At 44.9% G+C, this 19,155-nt stretch overlaps 1 protein-coding gene across 5 annotated transcripts in view; it reads right to left on the bottom strand.

Annotated features, from left to right (window-relative positions):
* The window catches only part of Tdp1 (tyrosyl-DNA phosphodiesterase 1), a 70,960-nt gene extending 52,216 nt beyond the window's left edge, over window positions 1–18,744 (bottom strand). For 4 of the 5 annotated variants that reach the window (XR_003712628.1, XM_028777312.1, XM_028777315.1 and 1 more), the window contains exons 1-5: window positions 12,157–12,814; window positions 10,147–10,190; window positions 8,824–8,879; window positions 5,302–5,398; window positions 1,255–1,289 (exon numbers count right to left, since the gene is read on the bottom strand). Coding sequence is in view for 4 of the 5 variants with exons in the window: in XM_028777312.1 (XP_028633145.1) it covers window positions 1,255–1,289; window positions 5,302–5,398; window positions 8,824–8,879; window positions 10,147–10,190; window positions 12,157–12,766 (842 nt within the window). In the remaining variant the exon portion in view is untranslated. Of the gene's footprint in view, window positions 1–1,254; window positions 1,290–5,301; window positions 5,399–8,823; window positions 8,880–10,146; window positions 10,191–12,156; window positions 12,815–18,732 lie in introns of those variants that run through there. The other variant, XM_028777313.1, reaches the window with a different exon arrangement.
* Between the last annotated feature and the right edge of the window lie 411 nt (window positions 18,745–19,155).

The following is a 19,155-nucleotide window of genomic DNA, read 5'->3' as shown; positions in this document are numbered from 1 at the left end:
AACGGTGACAGGGCTGGCAAGAAGCCTTCTAGAATCACTGATGTATTTATCCTGGGGTTTCAGCTAAGGGTGAAACAAGGACTTCCTGTTTGGTGCTTTGCAATAAGGCTAAGCTGCCCCCACTGACAGCAATCTGTATTCTGAGCTGAAATTGGCATTCTGTGTGCTCAGAGCTAGAAAATGAATATTTTATGCATGAGTCAGTACTCGAGTTCACTCTAAAGCCCCAAGCCCTGTCCCTTAGTGGACTAAAGCTACCAATTAGGGGTGGTCTGTAGATGTCACCCTATCTACTCAGGACAAGTCAGATAAGGAACTGTCACTTCATGCAGACGCCAAACTACTTCCACTCTGGCTCCTTTTCACAACAGATTAGCAAAAATCCTATTGTCTGCACACGGAGAGAAAGGCAGCCACAGTACTGTCACTTCCCATCACTGCTTCAGCAGGAAGCAGCATCAGGCCAGACTGAGGACCGACACTCCTGATAGCACACTGCTTCCTCTCAGGGAGTAGGAGGACAGCAAGCCCCAAACTTCCATTCTTGGTTTAAAAGACAGAATAGGTACAGAGAAACCCTGTCTCGAAACCCCTCCCCCCAAAAAACAAAACAAAACAAACAAACAAACAAAGGCAAAATAGGCATCTTTTGTCACAGTCTCTTGACAAGTCCTTTTAAGAGAAATATGATCTATAAAAATATTAAAGTAAGGATAGCCACATTTTGTTGTTTTTCCCACTTGGAAAGCCGAATTACTCTAAAAGTACTTAGGGAAAGGCTACAAAACTAAGTTAAAAATAAGGCGAGCTGTCATTGGCTCATGTGAGAGGAAGGGCTGGGCCAGCTTCTCCTGGGCCATCCCAGAGAGCTCACTGGAGCTGGGACAGGCTTTGTAGGTTGGCAACTTTCGATAAAATCAGTTTTCCTTTATCAGAGTCAAGGGCTCTTATTAGGGGCTGACTAATGATAGCCTAGTCAATGTAATTCATTCTTGCCCAATCACAGAACTTCTTAAAAGCAGGGCTGCCACAGGGACTGACTTATGCACGCAGGAGCAACTACGACAAGGACCGCTCTTGTAACTCCGTGCTTCCAAGCAGTCATGGCACAGGTCCTGAGCACAGGCAGAGACCTCTGAGGCACAGATTCCACAGTTCCATGCTGACAGACTGATTCCTGATATCATCAGTCTTAGAGCTCCTTGATTGGCCAATGAAAATCATACCATCCCCCACTTCATAAAAGTTGCTTACGTGTGGTGTGTTCCAAATGCAATATCCAACTTCGCCTAGGATAGGAAAAAAGTGATTTATTTAGAAAAAGCGTACTTAATGCTTAATATTCCTATCTACTGAAAATTCAATGGCGACGGGACCAAGCCAACTCTTTAAAAACAAAATAAAACTGTTTTACTGCCCTCTACTGGACAAACAGAACACAGCTTTTACTACAGCATACACCGGGCTCATTTAAAACATTTTTTTGGGGGGTGGGGGGTTTTGGGGTTATCCAACATGATTTAATACATACTCCATTTTTAATTACAGAAATTATAAGTGTAATGCCTAATTTTTTTAGTTGCCCCAAAAAAATAAAGATAAAAATGATTCTAAACTAAGGTTTAAATGAGATATTTAGCTCCCATTGAGAGTTATATGAACAAAATTTTAAGAACACATTTAAAACAGCACTGAATGTGGTGCAACATAAAGATACCACAGCGTTAAATTAAAAGAGAAAGTTTCATACAAAGGTAGCAAAAGCTGGAAATGAATAATGTCAAGCTCACCTTGTGATCCAGGAGGACAGTTTCACAAGTAAGTGCAGGTATGTTGAGGGTAAAAAATTGTATCTAACATCTAGCACAAGAGAGCCCAGTCAAGCAGAATAAGCCAGAAAGGACGGCTACCGATTACAAGCAGCTGAGCCATCAGCTTTAGGAATACACTACCTGGGCTCAAATCCTGCCTCAGAGTTTGCCTGACTTTGAAAAATAACTTACGTTCTATGATTTTGCTTTTGCCTGTTTAAAGTGGGCTATTGTTATGAGATTTAGTTGTTTGGGGAGGGTGAGAAGATATGCATAAGTGCTTAGGAGAGAGGCCTTTTGTTGTAAGCAATAAATCTATGTCCTCTCCCCATCATAGGCTGGAAGGACAGGACTGGCTGCCAGGGGCAGAAACGGACAACTGGAATATGCCAGTGGGTACCACAGTCTGCAGATGCTCCCAGCAGATCCATGCAGCTTGGGGAATACATGCATTTGTGCTGTTTGGCTAGAGAAGAAAGCTATGAACTACATTTCATGTCTTTAAAGTTACAAGATCATTTTATCAGCTCATTTTTAACTGAGAAAGAACAGTGGTTAGGAGACCTGGCTCTCAAGTTTACTTGGCTACAGGTTCCATGCTTCAGGCCAGACAAAGCACAAACAACAAGGATAAATGTAACTTCAATAGATATTCTTTAGTGCATGTTTTTGTTTTGTTTTGTTTTGTTAATGGAGCAACTCTTTCCAAATGCTGCGACGAATGCCATCAGCAATCCATTTTATACACGAACAAATTAGATTTAAACCCATGGGAAGCGACAAGGCCAGAATGAACATCACAGAATGAACCTGTGTGCTGTCCCCACACTCCAACTCACACATCAAAGTGCAAGCCCCAGCGGGTCAGTGTCTAGTGAGAGAGACTTGGTGGTGTATATGGGTCTCCAATACAGTCAGTGTCCTCACAGATACCAGAGTGCTAGTGCACCCCACTTCTCTATCATGAAGAATACTAGGCGAACACAGCTAACCACAAGGTACGAAGAGAGTCTTTATCAAGAACCAGAATGATCTGTACAACGACTTGACCTCTCAGCTTCCTAGAAATCTGTTATTTAAACTTAGTCCAAAAAACACGTTTTCCATCTATAAATGTTATTATAACAGTATTCAAGGTAATTCATACACCCAGGCATAGAGCCAAGGCAGAACTCGGACAAAGGGACCCCTCACCACCACCATCACCTCAGTTTCCAGCCCCCTGCACTAAATACACAGCCAACTGAGTTCCTGATGACTGTCATTACCAGGAAAACTCAATATGGAAGACACTTGAGCAGGACAGGACAGGGCCACACTTCCCCTGCATCTCCCACTGAACAGTGGTTCTCAATCTGTGGGTTGTAAGCCCCTTTGGGAGTTGAACAGAGGTCACCCAAGATTATCAGAAGACAAAGATACATGCATTATGATTCATAACAGTAGGGAAATTACAGTTATGAAGTAGCAATGAAATAACTGTATGGTTGGGGATCACCACAGCATGAGGAACTGTATTAAAGGCTGGCAGCACCGAGGAGGTTGAGAACCAGTGCTCCAGAGCCAGGCACTCAGTGAAGTTCTTTGTAAAGGTTTTGGGAGCCGTGTGTCCTGATGCCCTCTAGTGGCCATCCCGATCACCCCACAGAAAGCTCTCTTAAACCTGGTATCAGGTAGCTGTTGTCTGAAGACTATTTAATCATGGGCTGTCAGGTTTCCTGTCAGTTTACTTTTAGTATGATGGGAACTAACCTCTTCTGTTTGTGGAAATCAAAGCAAAGAATAGAATTCTAGGTAACTTATAAACAAAGGCATAAACACACCTCTATGAACAAGATGAACCGTAAACATCTTTGATAGAAGAGGATTTTCTCAGTGACTCTGAGGGTAGAACCTACGGCCATGTGGATACTAGACAAGCATTCTAGCACTGAGCTGCATCCACAGTCCAGAAGAACGCATGGTTTGAAGCCACACTGATAAAATGCTCAATGGGTTAAATCAGAAAAAAAAAAAAATGCCTCAAGGTGTTTAAAACAAACCCAATTGTGTTTTCTTCAAAATATAATCAGATACTGTTTAGAGCTGGAAGGAGAGTGATCAAATGTGAGTTGAATCTCTCATGACCTGAGGGAGGAAAGAGACCCTAGGAGGAAAGTCACCAAGGAAAGGATAGCATGTCTCTATGGTAAGAACAGAAATCTCACTTTGTGCGCGTGTGTGGTATATGCAGGGTGCTGGGCAGCTAGAGGACTTCTCTCGCTTAGCCCGAGGCTAGGCTGTCAGCCAACAAGCCCCAGGGGCCCTCCCTTCTCCACTCCACACAGTGCCGGGGCGGCAGCTGTGCATGCAGCCCCCTGGCTTTTAAAGTGGGTGTGGATGTTACACTCAGCTCCTCATACTTGTGCAGGAGTGAGCCAGGTCTCCAGGCCAGGAACAAAAACACCGAGCCCACTTTACGACAGTGAAGGCAAAGAGAGAAAACTGTAACTGTGTCTCACTATGGTTCCTCAGGAATGGACGGCAATCATGCTAACAGAGTCAGGAAATGGTGAATGTTCTACCTGTTATTATGCAGTTAGCGTTTCCAAAGAAAGAAAAGCTTAAAAAAAAAAATCCCCTAATTTCCTTTCCTTCAAATTTTGCCTGCTTGTTGCTCAAAATAACACACGGAATAAAGAGAGCCTTTCAGACCTAGAGTATAAGTAGCCGCCATAACAGGCCCAGAGTCATCAGTCATACTGCAGGCTGACTACCCAGCAGGGAGCAAAATTATGGAGTATAGAGAGAAACTGGACAATGGCTTCTGTTTTCCCATCTTGCATTCTGCTTCGGTTTCAGTATGTGGTCACTCGATGTCCCTTCACTAAGCTGGGTTCATAACAGGCTTTTAATCTATAGGCCTCTCAGTTTCTTTGGCTGATGTGAAAAGGAACTTAGGACAGTTAAGGGTCAGTGGTGGCTAACACAAGTCAGAGGTGTCACGGAAGCGGTCATCAGCTGCATTCAAAGAGAGCCAAAGCTACTGGACTGCATCCAGGAGACCAGCCCCATGCTGAAATCCAAGCTGCACAGGACAAACTAGGTACAAACAAGTGCTAGCTGGTCCGAGCGGAGATGCATGTTGCACGGAGCATCAACAAAGGAAGAGAAAGCTTAGCCTGGAGACTAAGTGAGCAGGACATCAAATGAGGGATCTCTACATGAGCGAGCCAGTTACAGAATTGCTCTGTGTGGTTCCAGAGAGTGGGAAATTCTGGACCAACATGTAGCACTCACTAGCAGGAAGACTTCAAGTCAAGATAAAGAAATCAGTCTTTCCGACCATGGGAGTCTCTGCTACTGCAGTGAGTTTCTTGGGCCACAATAACTATTGGTAAAGCTAACGGGGGTGGGGGGGTAGGGGTTGGGGGGATCGCTGCCCAAGGGTGGGAGGGTAGACTCAACTAGCTTGCAGACTGAGCATGAGGTCCAGGCAAGGGCAGTTTACCTGGCAGAGGGAAATGTTTGCATAGGGCTTTGCCTGGGCATGTAAGTCCGCCTTGGCTTCCCTCTTATCACCGTGCACAAGCAGGATCGGCTTCTTCCTGAAAAGAGATCACAAGTGTTTAAAGCGCACTGGTCACACAGCTGGCTTCTTGCCTCGTTGAGGAACACAAGCACCTTGTCCCCATCGTTTGCTTCTGGCCCTTGTGGCTACCATCATGTGGTGACGGTCAGGCTCACTCATTAGTTCCCAAGTCTGGTCTGCTGGGATACAGCTCTGCAGGGTTCTTCCTTGTCTCAACAGAGCACACAGCAGGTTCTGTGCAAATGTTTAAGATGGAGTCAACTAAACACGTGAGCTAGTGAGAAGGGTCAGGGAGTAAAGCTGTTAGCTGCCAAGGCTGATGATTGCAGTATGATGCCCTGGAACCGACATGGTAGAGAGACCCAACTTCTGCAACCTGTCCTCTAACCACAGCGCATCTTGGCATGAGTACACCCACAGATAAACATTCTCACACACACAAAATAAAGAAAGACAATGACTGCTGAATAGATGTGTCCTTTCCTCCTTGTCTTAAACCACTAATAGTCTTACATTTCACCCTGTACCTATTTACCAGTTACAGATCCAGGACACAAAAGCAAACAGGCCAAGTCCTCAGCAAGGTACAAGCTTGCTAGCAGGCAGTAAACTAGAGCCCTGAGCATACCCCACATTTTCAAATTCTAAAGATTATAAAAATGTTCTTTAGGAACCTATTAAAAAGACTTTTTCTGTTCACTTATTCTGAGACAGGGTCTTGGTACATAGTGTAGGCTGGTCTGAACTCAATGCATTGCCCAAACCAGGCTCAAACTCTGTAATTCTCCTTCCACAGCCTCCCCAGTGCTGGAAGACAGACACAAACCATCATACCTGGCTTTAAAAGGCTCTTAAGAGGTACTTCAAGTTCTTCAGCTAATCCTTAGAAATCAATGTATCTTTACAAACTCTCTTCAAACAAGAAAAACAGAGGAGTTTTCTCTCACAAGTACCCCAATAAGATAAACAACTGCAGCCACACTTAGGTTATACTGTAGAAGGCATGAAAGGTAACATGCAACTGGAAAGCACCATGGGGCACGGCCATTCGGAGGTGCTGTCGGGCTGCCTTGTCGCCATGCTAGCACTGCTCTAGCAGGACTGGCACACAAACAGATGAAACATGCATTCCTAAAGCTTCCCTACCTAGAGACAGTGTGAGCAGCAAACCACACAGAAAAATGTAAGAAACGTGCATGTTCTGGGGTCACTCGTCATTCAAATATCAGAGCACTAACATGAAGGACAGATGTTAAAGCGTTCATCCATGCTTTCAGATTGCCTGTTCTCTGGACTACAACAGAAGGGCAGCACTCAGACACAGTGAGACGCACACCTGCACCACCTGGGCGTTTTTCGTTTGTCATTTCCATCACTCTTTAGCACTGTATGACCTTCATAAATTTCTGAAGATTTGGGAACAATCTTCACAAATTCCCATTTGGTAACAAGGGGTGGGTGTGGAGAAGGACTTTGACTTTGCTAGAGCTGCTGTAACCAAGTGCTACAAACCCAGGGGTTTATATCACAAAACTCTATGCCACAGTTCTGGAAGCAGTTAAGCCAGAGATCTGGGGCTAGCAACCTGGCTCCTGTAGAGGCCTGAGGAAGAACGGGCCTCACTCTCTGGCTTCAGGAGACCATTGGTCAGCTTACAGACCACACTCCCCTTTGTCTTCTGTCTCCTCTGTGTCCAGCTTCTTCTGTTCTGTAAGGATGCCAGCATGTTGGATTACTGGCTGCCTAGTGAGCTCATTTCAGCTTGACTCATGATTTCTGTAAAGACTCAATGTATAAATACAGTCTCATGCAGAGGTACTAAGGCTTAGAAATCCAAAACATCAATTCAACCCATAAGTAGCACTAAAGGAATTATAGCCTACACTTTGTCAATACTGTGGAAAGGTGACATTTGATTTGAAGAAAACAACAGTGTAACACGGTCAAGAGGAGCTGGAGGCAAGGACCAAATTATGCCTATATATCCAGTCTCCCTTTTCCTAGCAGAACCTTGATTTCATGTAAGACATGGTGGGCTCGGTCAGAAGACCACACATCTATTCTTACAGAGGGCCAGTGTCAAGGGACTGAGCTCTGATCCACAAAACAGAAGACACTCAGGACCAGCCAGAACACCTCCGAGTGGCAGATGGCGTGTGAGTCCTCTCTACTGTCTCCGCCTTTCTACCACAGACAACTGGGGTGGAGCTTCTCAGGCTGTCACCCTGGACCATGAGGTAACTGTGAAGACTGAAGTCAAATACGAGGGTGGTGGGACAGAATGACAGAAGAGGTGGGTAGCTAGGTCACAAGAAAAACCCTGGTACTCTATCTAAATGGCAGATACCTACCATTTGTAGTTTAGGCTGGGAAGGTTTGTTTTGTTTTGTTTTTTTAAGCTACTGTTATTTTGAGTTTTCCATTAATACGAAACTACAACAAATGCTCTTTTATTTATGTAAGCCCTTGTGTGACAAAGCTGCTGGGAAAATCTGTACACTTCACTCTCTAATGACAAAGGTTTCCACAACTGATGCCTTAAACACACCGAGGACTTGATGGGGCTGGCACTATCTGTTTTTCTTTTTTCAGTGTGTCTTCCTCCATCCACTGACTGTCAGGGATGCTGCACAAGTCTGTCACGAACACAGACAGCTGTGTGTCATGTCACTGTGTGTGGCTGCACTGCCTCACAGGAGGCTGAAGAGTGGCCAGCTCTAAAGCTCTAAGACCCCTTAGCTTGGGTAAAGATAGACCACGGAGCCTTCCTAACTCCAGAGACAGTTCTGGAGGAATCATTAGAAGAGGAGAGCTCTGATGTGCCGAGCCATGTGTGACATGCTGGCCGCATCTAGATACCACACATCTGACTATAACCCTTCACATTACCTTTGCCGGTGAGGTCCTGTTACTGAGTTGGAATTTGTCCTCACTTACTGCTGGACAGAGCAAAGTGGACCATACTTCAGTCTATGAAGAGAATGTGTGTGACTGACTAGGTAGAAAGTGTTGCTCTCAGCTGAGGGGGTAACTCATCTGCTAAGTGTTGGCACTGTATGCATGGAGACCTGAGTTTGATTTCCAGAACCCATGTAAAAGATGCCAGGCTTGGTGGCGTACACTCGTAATCCCAAGGCTGGGGAGGCTGAGGTAGGCAGATCCCTGGGACTGGGACAACAAAAGAATGTGTCTCAAAAAAATACATAAAATATAAAAGAAAGAATGAGAAGATGGCTCCTGAAAATCAATATTCCAGCCTACACATATACACGCACGCGTGCGCACACACTAACTAACTAACTAAAATGCTGTTCTCCCAAAACAAATGTTTTGTTTACAATGACGTCAAGTGAAATATGGAGAAAAGATGGATGGCTCGTCTGTGAAGTGCAAATCTCCATTAGACAGCACTACCTGAGTGTCAGGCATCCCAGGACTCACCTGAATTCTGGTGGATATTGCTTTATGAGCCAGTCCACATCAAAGCAGTAGTTAAACTAGATGGGGGAAAAGAAAAGTAAGTGAGCCACGGGTACGTTCATGAGAACTGCTATTAAACGGAAAGAATTTCTCATGTACCCACCTGCTACAGCGTTCACAAACCTAGTCAGTTATGCTACAGCTTGCAAAAGTCAACCCAAATTTCATCTTGAAGAACACTTGCTTAAAGGAATCTGCATAAATGGAGCCAGATGCCCACAGAGGTTCTAAGGCTGTTAGCTGCGTATATCTGGGCAGCATCTCTGTTCGACAATAGTGTTATGACATTATTTCTTATTCTTTTCAGCCTGACAAAGCTTCCCTAAAGTGACAGAGATAAAGATCCCAGGGCTTTTAGGAAAGGCCACTTCCTTTCAATACAACTTATCAACTAGGCTGGTATACTCTCACTTGTTCATAATTAGCACCTACGGAGCACAGGTTCCATAGTGGCTTTACTGAAGGGGAGGCCTCCTCCTAATGCACGGTCAATCCTGGGCACAGGAGCTCAAGTCTAGCTGAGAGAGAATGCAGATGCATCTCATTTGGCTTTGATCTAGAGATCAAATCATCCATCATCCAGGAAGGTGGCATCTTTGCTTGCTTCAGGAACAAGACCCTTTCTTCCTGACTAGTTCTGAAGCTTCTGGACCTTTACGATGACTTGTTAGCACCAAGGGGCCAGCTCAGTGCACCAAGAGCCCTAGGAGTGGCAGAAGTAGTCATGAATCCTCCTCCTCCTGGTCGCTGCAGAGCGCCGTTTTCCTAAAGCAATGCAACCCTGACTTGGTCTTTACCATGCCAGCCGCCCTTCCTCAGCAGGCTGCCCCAGCATCCTGTGAGGTTGCAGGTATTTTCCAAGGATTATCAGGTAGAAGATGCAATGACTTCTTGGCCACTCTTTGTGGCCTGATCAAGAGTCGGGTATTGCCTGTTAGTGGCATCCATGTTCTATGCTGATGGGGGCCATAGATTCTACAACAATACAACAATCTTCAGCCGGGCGGTGGTGGCCCACGCCTTTAATCCCAGCACTTGGGAGGCAGAGGCAGGAAGATTTCTGAGTTCAAGGCCAGCCTGGTCTACAGAGTGAGTTCCAGGACAGCCAGGGCTATACAGAGAAACCCTGTCTCAAAAAACCAAAAAAAAATCTTCTACACAGATGCCAGCCTAGGGGACATTGTATAGGACCGAGAAGCCCGTCTGCTGTCACATTTTCTTATAAAATTGCTTAATTGTCTGTCTCTCATCACCCAAAGAAAACACAATTTACCATAAACTCACCTGAGCTGAAGAGACAAGTGTCCCAAACAGAGGGGATAAAATATCTACAACGACAAAACACATGGATTAGGAGATAAAAATCCTCTAGATTTCATAACATACCAAGCATCCTTTCCAGCAGCAGTCAAGTGACAGCCAAGAAAGACTAAATGGAGAGCCACTATAAGGCTGGGTATAATTGTCCGGAAGATCCATGAAACAATTCTAGAATCTGCTAATATTGATTAGCACGCTCTAACACATAAAGTGCAGAACTACAGTCTACACTTAAGTCCTGGATGGCGGCTCAGCTTTGGAGTCTGTGGCAGTGCCATTCATGAGAGTCTTCTTCCCAGTCCTCTGAACCTTCACCTCCTTCTGTGCCATCTATGTCCCCAATGCTGCTCCCCTGTATCCGGAGGGCACTTACTTCCCACGACAGATCATTCACACCCTTAGCATGCTAGGTCACCTCTGGGGACATTCCACTTGGTTCCCCTCAAGCCTGACTTTGGACAGATTAGGAAGGGCTGTTCATTACCAACGCCACGATCAATACCATGGTCCCACTGCATAGGACTTCTTAGGAGCAGACACTGTTCTTAGCACTTTCCATGAATGACCTTAATTCTTCCAGGGAATTTTTGAGGTAAGGTATTCTTCTTCCTTTCTGAATAAAGGGAGTCTCAAATGAAGACTGTGTGTGGCCATTCAACTGGAAGGCTCAGGGTTAAAGTTTGAGCCAGGATGCTTCACTCTAGGTTTCCGGTACCTACTGAGAGGCCTCTAAGAGTGAAGTGGGCTAGCTCACTTATCTGGCGGTCACTTGGATCCTATCCTCTCTAGCTACTGAGGCACAAAGAGTTTGTGGCCTGACCAAGAGTCGGGTGTTGCCTGTTAGTGGCATCCATGTCCTGTGCTGATGTAAAGAGTGTGTAATCAATATTAGCAGATTCTACAATTGTTTCATGGGTCTTCTGGACAATTAGAACAAAAATGACCAGTGGGGAAATTCCTCCTCATTTTGAGAGCAGCAGAGTCAGGAGATAAGCTGTAACCAGTCTTCCAGCTGGTCCCATCTGCACCTCCAGCTGTTTCAAGTCTGCCCATCTCCAGGGTCCACTGGAAGGCCACTGTCCTCCATGAGAGCTAGAGGATCTAAAATTATGGCAAGTGTTAGCCAAATACATCAAATAGTATGGATTTAGATACAAGAAGAAAAACTGGATTCAAGTGTGGCTCTACCATTTAACAGTATTGTGACCCAGAGTAAGTGATTTCACTTTAATGAACAGCAGATCTGTCACATGTCCAAGGACATTTGACCATTTTATTTGGCTGCTCTGACAGTTAAAATATATGTAAAACCCTTATGATGGCATCTCCTCCTCCTCCTTAAATCTTGGTGCTGACAGCCATGTCATTACTATTATATCACACACAGCAGCCTTCCAGACTCCTGTGTGTCCCATGTCAGCCCCTCCTAGACAAAGCAAAACCACCAGTAACTATCTCATATCTTCAGGTACCTATGTAAGAGATGCTCAAAAATCTGTAGTACTGGACTTACTACTATGGAATTAAAGCCACCAACATTTACACACCATACAGCAGAACATAAAGTACTATCATACGTTTGATATGGAAGAACTTTATGTTGAGAACAAAAATAATAGGCCATGAATATGAGCCAGGAAACATGTTACTAGAGAGAATGTTAAATGTGTCTGCCTGCGTATGATGCGGGCACTGCTCACCTCACACCTGCTCCGTTCTCAATTCTCACCCCATACTGTCTTAACCATACAGCCAATGAGTGGTAAAGGAAGGGATCTATACCCTCTGAGTCCATATGTTCCGCTGTTCCTCCATGGGATGCAGAGAAACACGTGAGAGCATCCTGTCTCATACCTGAAGCATACCTGCCTCACCCCCCAACTCCAGTAGTTAAGATGGGTTCTTTCTAAGCTGTGCCCCTTGCTTTATCAAGAGGGAAACAGCTCATTACCTCCTAAAATCCCTTGTTCTTACCCTTGATGTGGAGGGCTTTGGAGTTATACTTTGCCTTAATCCCAGAGACTTTAGTGAGGTAAAACTGGAAGGGGTTCCCCTTATCTAGCATGTCCCAGATGTCCTGGCCTTCCCCTGAGGTCTCGTAGTCATCTGCCCTTTGGGGCCTAAGGCTGGCAGGAGGGCTTCTATCCTCAGCTTTCTGGGCAGTAGTCACATTGGGTGAGGAGTCATGTTTTTTCTCTTGGGGCTGTTCCTGATGTGTCACATCTGGCTGCTGTTCATCATCGCTGCTGGAGAGACACCAGCCGAGACCTTCCGGGGACTCACTCTTCTGCTTTTTGTGGGGTAACACCAAGTCTGTGTTGCTGAATTTCACAGGTGAGATCTGTCTCTTGTGTGCAGCCTTGCGGGCCTCTGAGCAGGTATAAGTGAGCTCCTTTGACACTCCCTGCCCAGCCTCGGGGCAAGAGGATGCTGATGGCTTGTCAGGTTTGGGCTTTTCATCCTCGCTTTCGTCACTACTGGATATTGTCCACTTTCCGTAGCTGCTTTCCTGGGACATTATACTTCTGAAAAGGAATGATGGAAACATTTTCCATTCATTAGGCAACTGGTAACATAACTTCATGGCTCTCGAATTCCCGGTCAGATGGGAGACTGCAAAACACACAGCACTTCTGTCACCAGAGGCTAACCAGCTTCTCCTTCCTGCTGTCTTTCAGTCTAGACCTTGGTCTTAGAAGCCCTCAGAAAGGGAGTTAAGGTTAAGGCCATCTTAAGGAATTTTAAGAGTAATTCAGAGCATGTTCATTTTTTATTTTATTTTGGTATTTGGGCGGACTGAACTTATTAGGGCCTAGTGCTTGCTAGGCAAGCTTGCCGTTAATTAAAAAAAACTTACCACACTTTTGTGTATATGGACATCTATATGTTGGGGGAGTCGTGTATGTGTGGCATGGTGTGGAGATCAAAGGACGACTTAGGAGTCTGTTCTCTCCTTCTACCACTTGGAGCCCAGGAACTGAACTCAGGTCATTAGCCTTGGTGGCAAGCACCTTTACCCACTAAGTCAATTTACTGGCTCAGATATAAACATATTATTTGTTGGGGGGAAGGGTACAAATGGAGGTCAGCAAACAACTTCAGGGAGTTAGCTCTCTTTTCTCTCCCATGTGGGTCCCAGAGATTGAACTTGGGATGTCAAGCTTAGCAACAAGCACTTTAGCTTGCTGTACCACTTTGCTGGCTCACACTTCAATTTTTTAAGAGTAAAAGTAGAATTTAGAAATTTAGCTTCACTCATGTACAGGCACCTACAAGACTTAAATAATGAATAAAGCCACGCATTTACATTAGCTTAGCCAAGCCTGAGAGGTATGGCCAACGCTGTGTGTGCAGAGTCCATCGGCACGGCCACTAGGAGCTGACTAACTCCACATCACTACTGTCCACGCCGCAACTCAGGCTACTGAAACCTCCAGGCAAGGATCTGCACTGAAGACAAACACCTTGACTTTCCAAATCATACAGTTGGTCTGATTTACACACCCTCACCCTCAGAAGAGGAAAATACAGGATAGATGTATTTTTGTCACTAACTACAAAATGCATTCAGCTAAACAGGAAAGGGATGGTTTTCCAGAGGCTCTCTAATGTGCTGCACTGACGGATTAAAACAAAGTTCCAAGGAAAACTGAAATAAATATTCAAAAGTATGTGCTCCTGTGGTCTGGGGGCCCGAAAGGCTTGCTTCACCGCTGAAAGCAATGTAGTTGAGTAAACCAAGATAAAAGCAGTACGCCACAAGCCTTGCAAATCCTCACCAATTAAAAAAAAAAAATCCCAAATTCCCACAAGTAGGAAAGCTTGATCTGACACTAGATTTTCAAGTGAATACACACGCATGTTTCAAGCTTTAAAAAAAACTGCATTTAAGGTATTGATTACTGCGTGGAGTTTGAACCCTTACATCTGCTTTCTAAAGTTTTATGTCAGTTTCTGTGATGTCCAGTTCACTTCTAGAGGCTGTGAGAACTTAGCTTAGCTATCTTCTTACACAGTTTCTAAGCTTTGCGGGTTAAGAAACCAGCTAACCAAGCTGTGACAAGTGTACTGTGGACAAGGCGGTTTGTGACACATGACCTTAAAGGAGCTCAGATGTAGGTTATTTTTTTTTTATTTGTTTTAACTTGCTTGTATCTTTTTATCTTAGCACACGCTCACTACTCTAGACTCTAGAGGTTGGTGGACAGACCTATTTAAGCAGACCCAATTTGCTCTGAAGGGACTTAATCTTATGAATTTAAAAGAACCACATAAAGAAAAACTCTGGATGATAGTTCTAGTTTTCTTAAATTTTAAATCAACATAGTAAAGAACTTACTAACAGAATCTTCAATTAATTAGGAGTTCAGGCCAGGTATGGTAGCTCACCCCTATAATTTTAAGGCTGAAGCAAAAGGATCTTGAGTTTGTGCTGGTTTGGATAATACAGTAAATTTGAGCCTAGCATGAGCTACCTAGTGAGACTCTGTTTCAAAATTAAGTCAATAAAATTTTTGAAAATTATGTGAATGCCTGTGTCTACAATGAGTGTACATACCCCAGGAGGCCAGAAGAGGGCCTTGGATGCTCTAGGGTTAGAGTCATTGGTGGTTTTATGCTCTGTGGTCTAGATGCTGGGAACTTAATTCAGGTCTCCGTAGAGCAGTGTCTTAACTGCTGAGCCATTTCTCTAGCTACTATGTCTCAATGTTAGGGAGGTAGAGAATGGAGATTGCAAGGCATAGGTGGATCCCTAACGTTCAGTGGCCAGCCAGCCTAGCCTTCTTGGTGAGTTCCATGCCAGTGAAACCAACCAGCCAAACCAAACCAAACCAAACCAAACCAACCAACCAAAACAAACAAAAAACCCAAAACAACAAACCTAAAAACAAAACCCCAAAGTATATGTATCTGCTGCTGTATTGACCATAGCAAGGAGTGAACCCAGCCCAGACACCGTCAGTAGGAGAACGGATCATGAAGGTGGCCACATAGACATAATGGAATTTTACTCAGCTGCAGGGAAAATGAAATTAGGAAAATTTCAGGAAGTGGATAAATCTGGTAAATATTACATTAAATTAGGTGACTCAAACTCAGAAAAGTAAAAAACTGTATGTTGTCTCTCCTATTCAATGTAGGTCTTCTTTTCCTTGTATGTCTGTGTATAAATGGATGTGAAAGTACATAAAGCCTAAAAAACAAACAAACAAACAAACAAACAAACAAACAAAACTGGAAAGAGATGAAGACAGGGTAAGGAGTGGTGGTGAGTTAACACCAGGAGAGGGCAAAAAGACACGTCACCAGGAAACAGAGGAGACAAGAATTCGAGGGGGGTGTGTGTGTGTGTGGGGGTATCTACTAAAACAGATCCTTTGTTTGTAAATAACACTTTGTATGCTAACTTAATTTTTTTAATTAAAATTTAAAAGATCCAAACAAAAAAGAACAGACTGAGTAATGACACTTCAGGATGTCTTCTTGCCTATCTATACATACGTGTACCACCCACTGAAACATAAACACACACACACACCCAAAAAAACACAAACACACACACAAAAAGACAAAAACCAACCAACCAAAAAACAAACAAACAAACAAACAAACAAACAAACAAACCACCACCACCACCAAAACCCTTCCAGCCTGAGAAAGAAGCTGTCTGTAGATTCCTGGTTTTTTCCAGACAGAATCCTGCTATGTAGTCCACATCTGCTCAGCATGCCGACTCCTCCGGCTCCACCTTCGGTAGTGCTGAGTTTATAGTGTGCACCACCAATCAGTTTTTCCCTCCTCCCAACATACGAAATACTTCACACACTTGTGTGTCATTCTCTCTTGCACGGACACTATGCTGATCTTTATCACTAAGATGCTGGCTGCGGCCAGGAGCAAAGGTCTGCAGAATCCAGAGAGATGCTCATCTTGCCTTTCCCAGGTGTCTACAAGGACCATGGCCTGTTTCCATAAATCACCACTCTGGAACCGGGAGAGGTCTGAGCACACTCTCCGGTAACTCTAAACTCTTCAGACAATTTCTCCAATTTTTAGTATTATTTACACTTTCTAGAACCACACTGGGGGGTGGGGGAGGGCATCCCCACCAATAATGTTGAACGAGTTGGTAAAATAAACAGAAATAAAGTTTGAAAAAGACATTTCTCAGAAAACAAAGCCCCTTGTTTGGTCCAGGCTTTATACATACTTTAAGTCTGGAGATTGCTGACATTCAAAGATGCGCTGGAGGGCTGTTTACCATGGAGGGAAATAGCTAATGAAATTGTACCTTGTCATTCTGTCCACCAGGTTACCAACCTCATTATGAAAACACGGTCCTTCTCCTGTTGAGGAGGAACTGCTGTGATGTACCTGTCAAGATCATGTAGGAGATGGCTTCTAATTTGGAGGAGTGGATCTGGTCAGCATCGGTTTTCACTGCTCCCTCAAACAGGACCAGGTTCCCAGCATGCCAGGGGACTTTGGAATCAAGGCCCAGTCTGACAGACTTCCCATGACTTTCCACAGTTTATTTTCTATCTCACCAGGCAGTGCCTAGCATAGCAGAAGACCAAAGTCACGGTAGCAGTAAGGGGCGTCAAAAGAATGAGAATACAGGTGTAACCCCTCTACCCACCGAAGTCCCAGGCCAGATGCAAAGCAGCAGTGATTTATAGTGGAAGTAACTGGGCCTGCCACTGACTGACCACATATGACAGCACCCCCTCCATTCCAATTTGGTCTCTATTTAAATCAAGGAGAAAGCTGTAGTGTAAAAAACGCTTTACGTTTTGCTTCTGAACTACAATGGGCCCCAGACTCTTCCACAAGCACCTGTAAGACTTGTTTTCCTGTCAGCAGGATGCAGCTTATGGCTCCGTTATAGCTACAGTAGCAAAATAAAGTCTACTTTGTAAAAGTATTTACATAGGAGTGGATTCAAATAAATATTAAGAAAATAACAGCATATGTGTACAGAGAATAAATAAAAACTAAGTAGGCAGGCGAGGCAATGAAATTTGGCAGTGTTGGATATTGCACCAAGATGAGGCAAAAACAAAAAGAACAAAAACAACAACAACAAAAAAAAAAAACAACTTATGGAATCCTTTCACCAGACAGCAACTCAGAGTCTCATCAGAAATTTCACTAAGAGTTTTAAAAATGTCTATGAAGGGCTAGAGCTTTGACCAGCAGATAGGAGGGTTTGCCATGAGTTCCAAAGCCCAGCATAATTCCTATGCCTGTAACCCCAACATTGTGACAGAGTCAAGCAGGTCCCAAGAGCTCAATGGCCAGCCACCCTGAAAGAAAACTGCTGCCATCTTCAGGTTCTGTGAGATCCTGATTCACTACAACAGGGCAGAGAGCAATGGAGGAAGACATTTCACAACTGCATGTACACACACACACACACACACACATACACACACACACACGGCTGATGGAAAAAAAGCACTCCATTTAGAACTTTGCTTCCACTATCTGCTGGCTGGTTGAGCAGATCCTGTAGAGAGTATACCTTCTACACAGACACTACTCAGACCTTTAAGACCTAGGCACCAGATTCCTCCAAGGTGGTCCTTCCTCTGAGCCCGGAAGCAAGCAGAATTGAGAACTGAGAATAGAGTTAACAATATACAGCTTCTATTACAGACAAGTTTAATTTCAGGGTGAAAGGCACAAATTAACACATTAAAAAGCCTAAAAGTCCAGATGACTACAGATGCTCATTCCATTTTACAGGAATACCCTTTCTTTGGAATCATTTGTGGAGTAACACGTGAGACCTGGGAGAAAAGGAGCCAGAGAGCTAAAAGACACGTGAGCAACATTCCAGACAGATGGACTCCAACGTGCTGAAGGCCAGGAGATGGTAGCTAGGTTCTAACTGTAACATAGGAAGGGTCCAGAAAGAAGGGGTGGGGGCAGTAAGGCAAAGCTGTTAAAAGCCGAATTTTATTCTAAAAACAATGGGACTCCCAGTGCGTGTTTTAGTAAGAGTGCCTTGGCCCGTCTCATCTTTTAAAATGAGTATATCCAATACGACTTTGTGGACACGTGGCGATAAGGACGCTTCTGCAGGAGGTGGGTGCTGAAGAAGATGGTCAAGGAGCAGTGGGTAATTTGGGGGTACAGTAAGCACATCGTAAAACTGCCAACTTTCCCCGGGCGCTCAGCTCTGCCCAGACATAATTCCAAGAGTATACACTCATCTCACCCTCAAGACAATCCTATTTCACGGCGGTGTCCCTAGTGTGGAAACTGAGAGCAGAGAGGTTCAGAACCTGGCCCACGGTGGAAACGAAAGCTCTATAGCGCGTCCCAATGGCCAGGACCGCGGGGTCCGGGGCTCAGAGCGGAGGGGACCCTGCCCAAGGACTCCAGCCTCGCCGCTCTCCCCGCGGTCGCCACCGAGCCCTGCTGGCCTTCTACTACCACATCAGATCGCAGCGGCCAGCGCGCCGCCATCAGGAGGGCGGGTGCAGAGTTACCGCCGCCGCCAGAGACCGCCCCGAGCCGGAGCCCGCAGCCGCAGACACCTACCTGACCCGCCAGTCCGCCGCGGCCGAGACCACGCCCCCGCGGCGCGCCCGCGCATGCGCACAGTTCAAACTCGCGGGCTCCGCCGCCTTGCCAGGCCTTCCCCTTCCGGAAGCCCCCGCTGGGTCCTAAAGACCGCCTCATTTTTCCTGAGACTAACAGTTTCCTCACCCTCTGCAAGTTTCCTGTTGACTCCGTAAGAAGACAAAACAAAAAAAAAACAAACAAACAAACAAAAAAAAACCCAGAAAGCTGTGGCTAGCTTCTCTTGTAGTTAATTTGCAAACAACACCTCCATTCTAGAGATGCTCTCAGGCAGCTTCAGGCGCTCAGGGCTAAGACAGGCATGCTTTGGGAGATAGGTGAGCTGAAGAAAAAGGCGGCTGCTTCAGACTTTAAAATCGATTTCTAGATAAAAAGTTAAAC

Source organism: Grammomys surdaster, unplaced genomic scaffold, assembly GCF_004785775.1.
Source record: "Grammomys surdaster isolate TR1022 unplaced genomic scaffold, NIH_TR_1.0 279, whole genome shotgun sequence".
Lineage (NCBI taxonomy): Eukaryota > Metazoa > Chordata > Mammalia > Rodentia > Muridae > Grammomys > Grammomys surdaster.
This window is presented reverse-complemented; position numbering and strand designations above follow the sequence as displayed.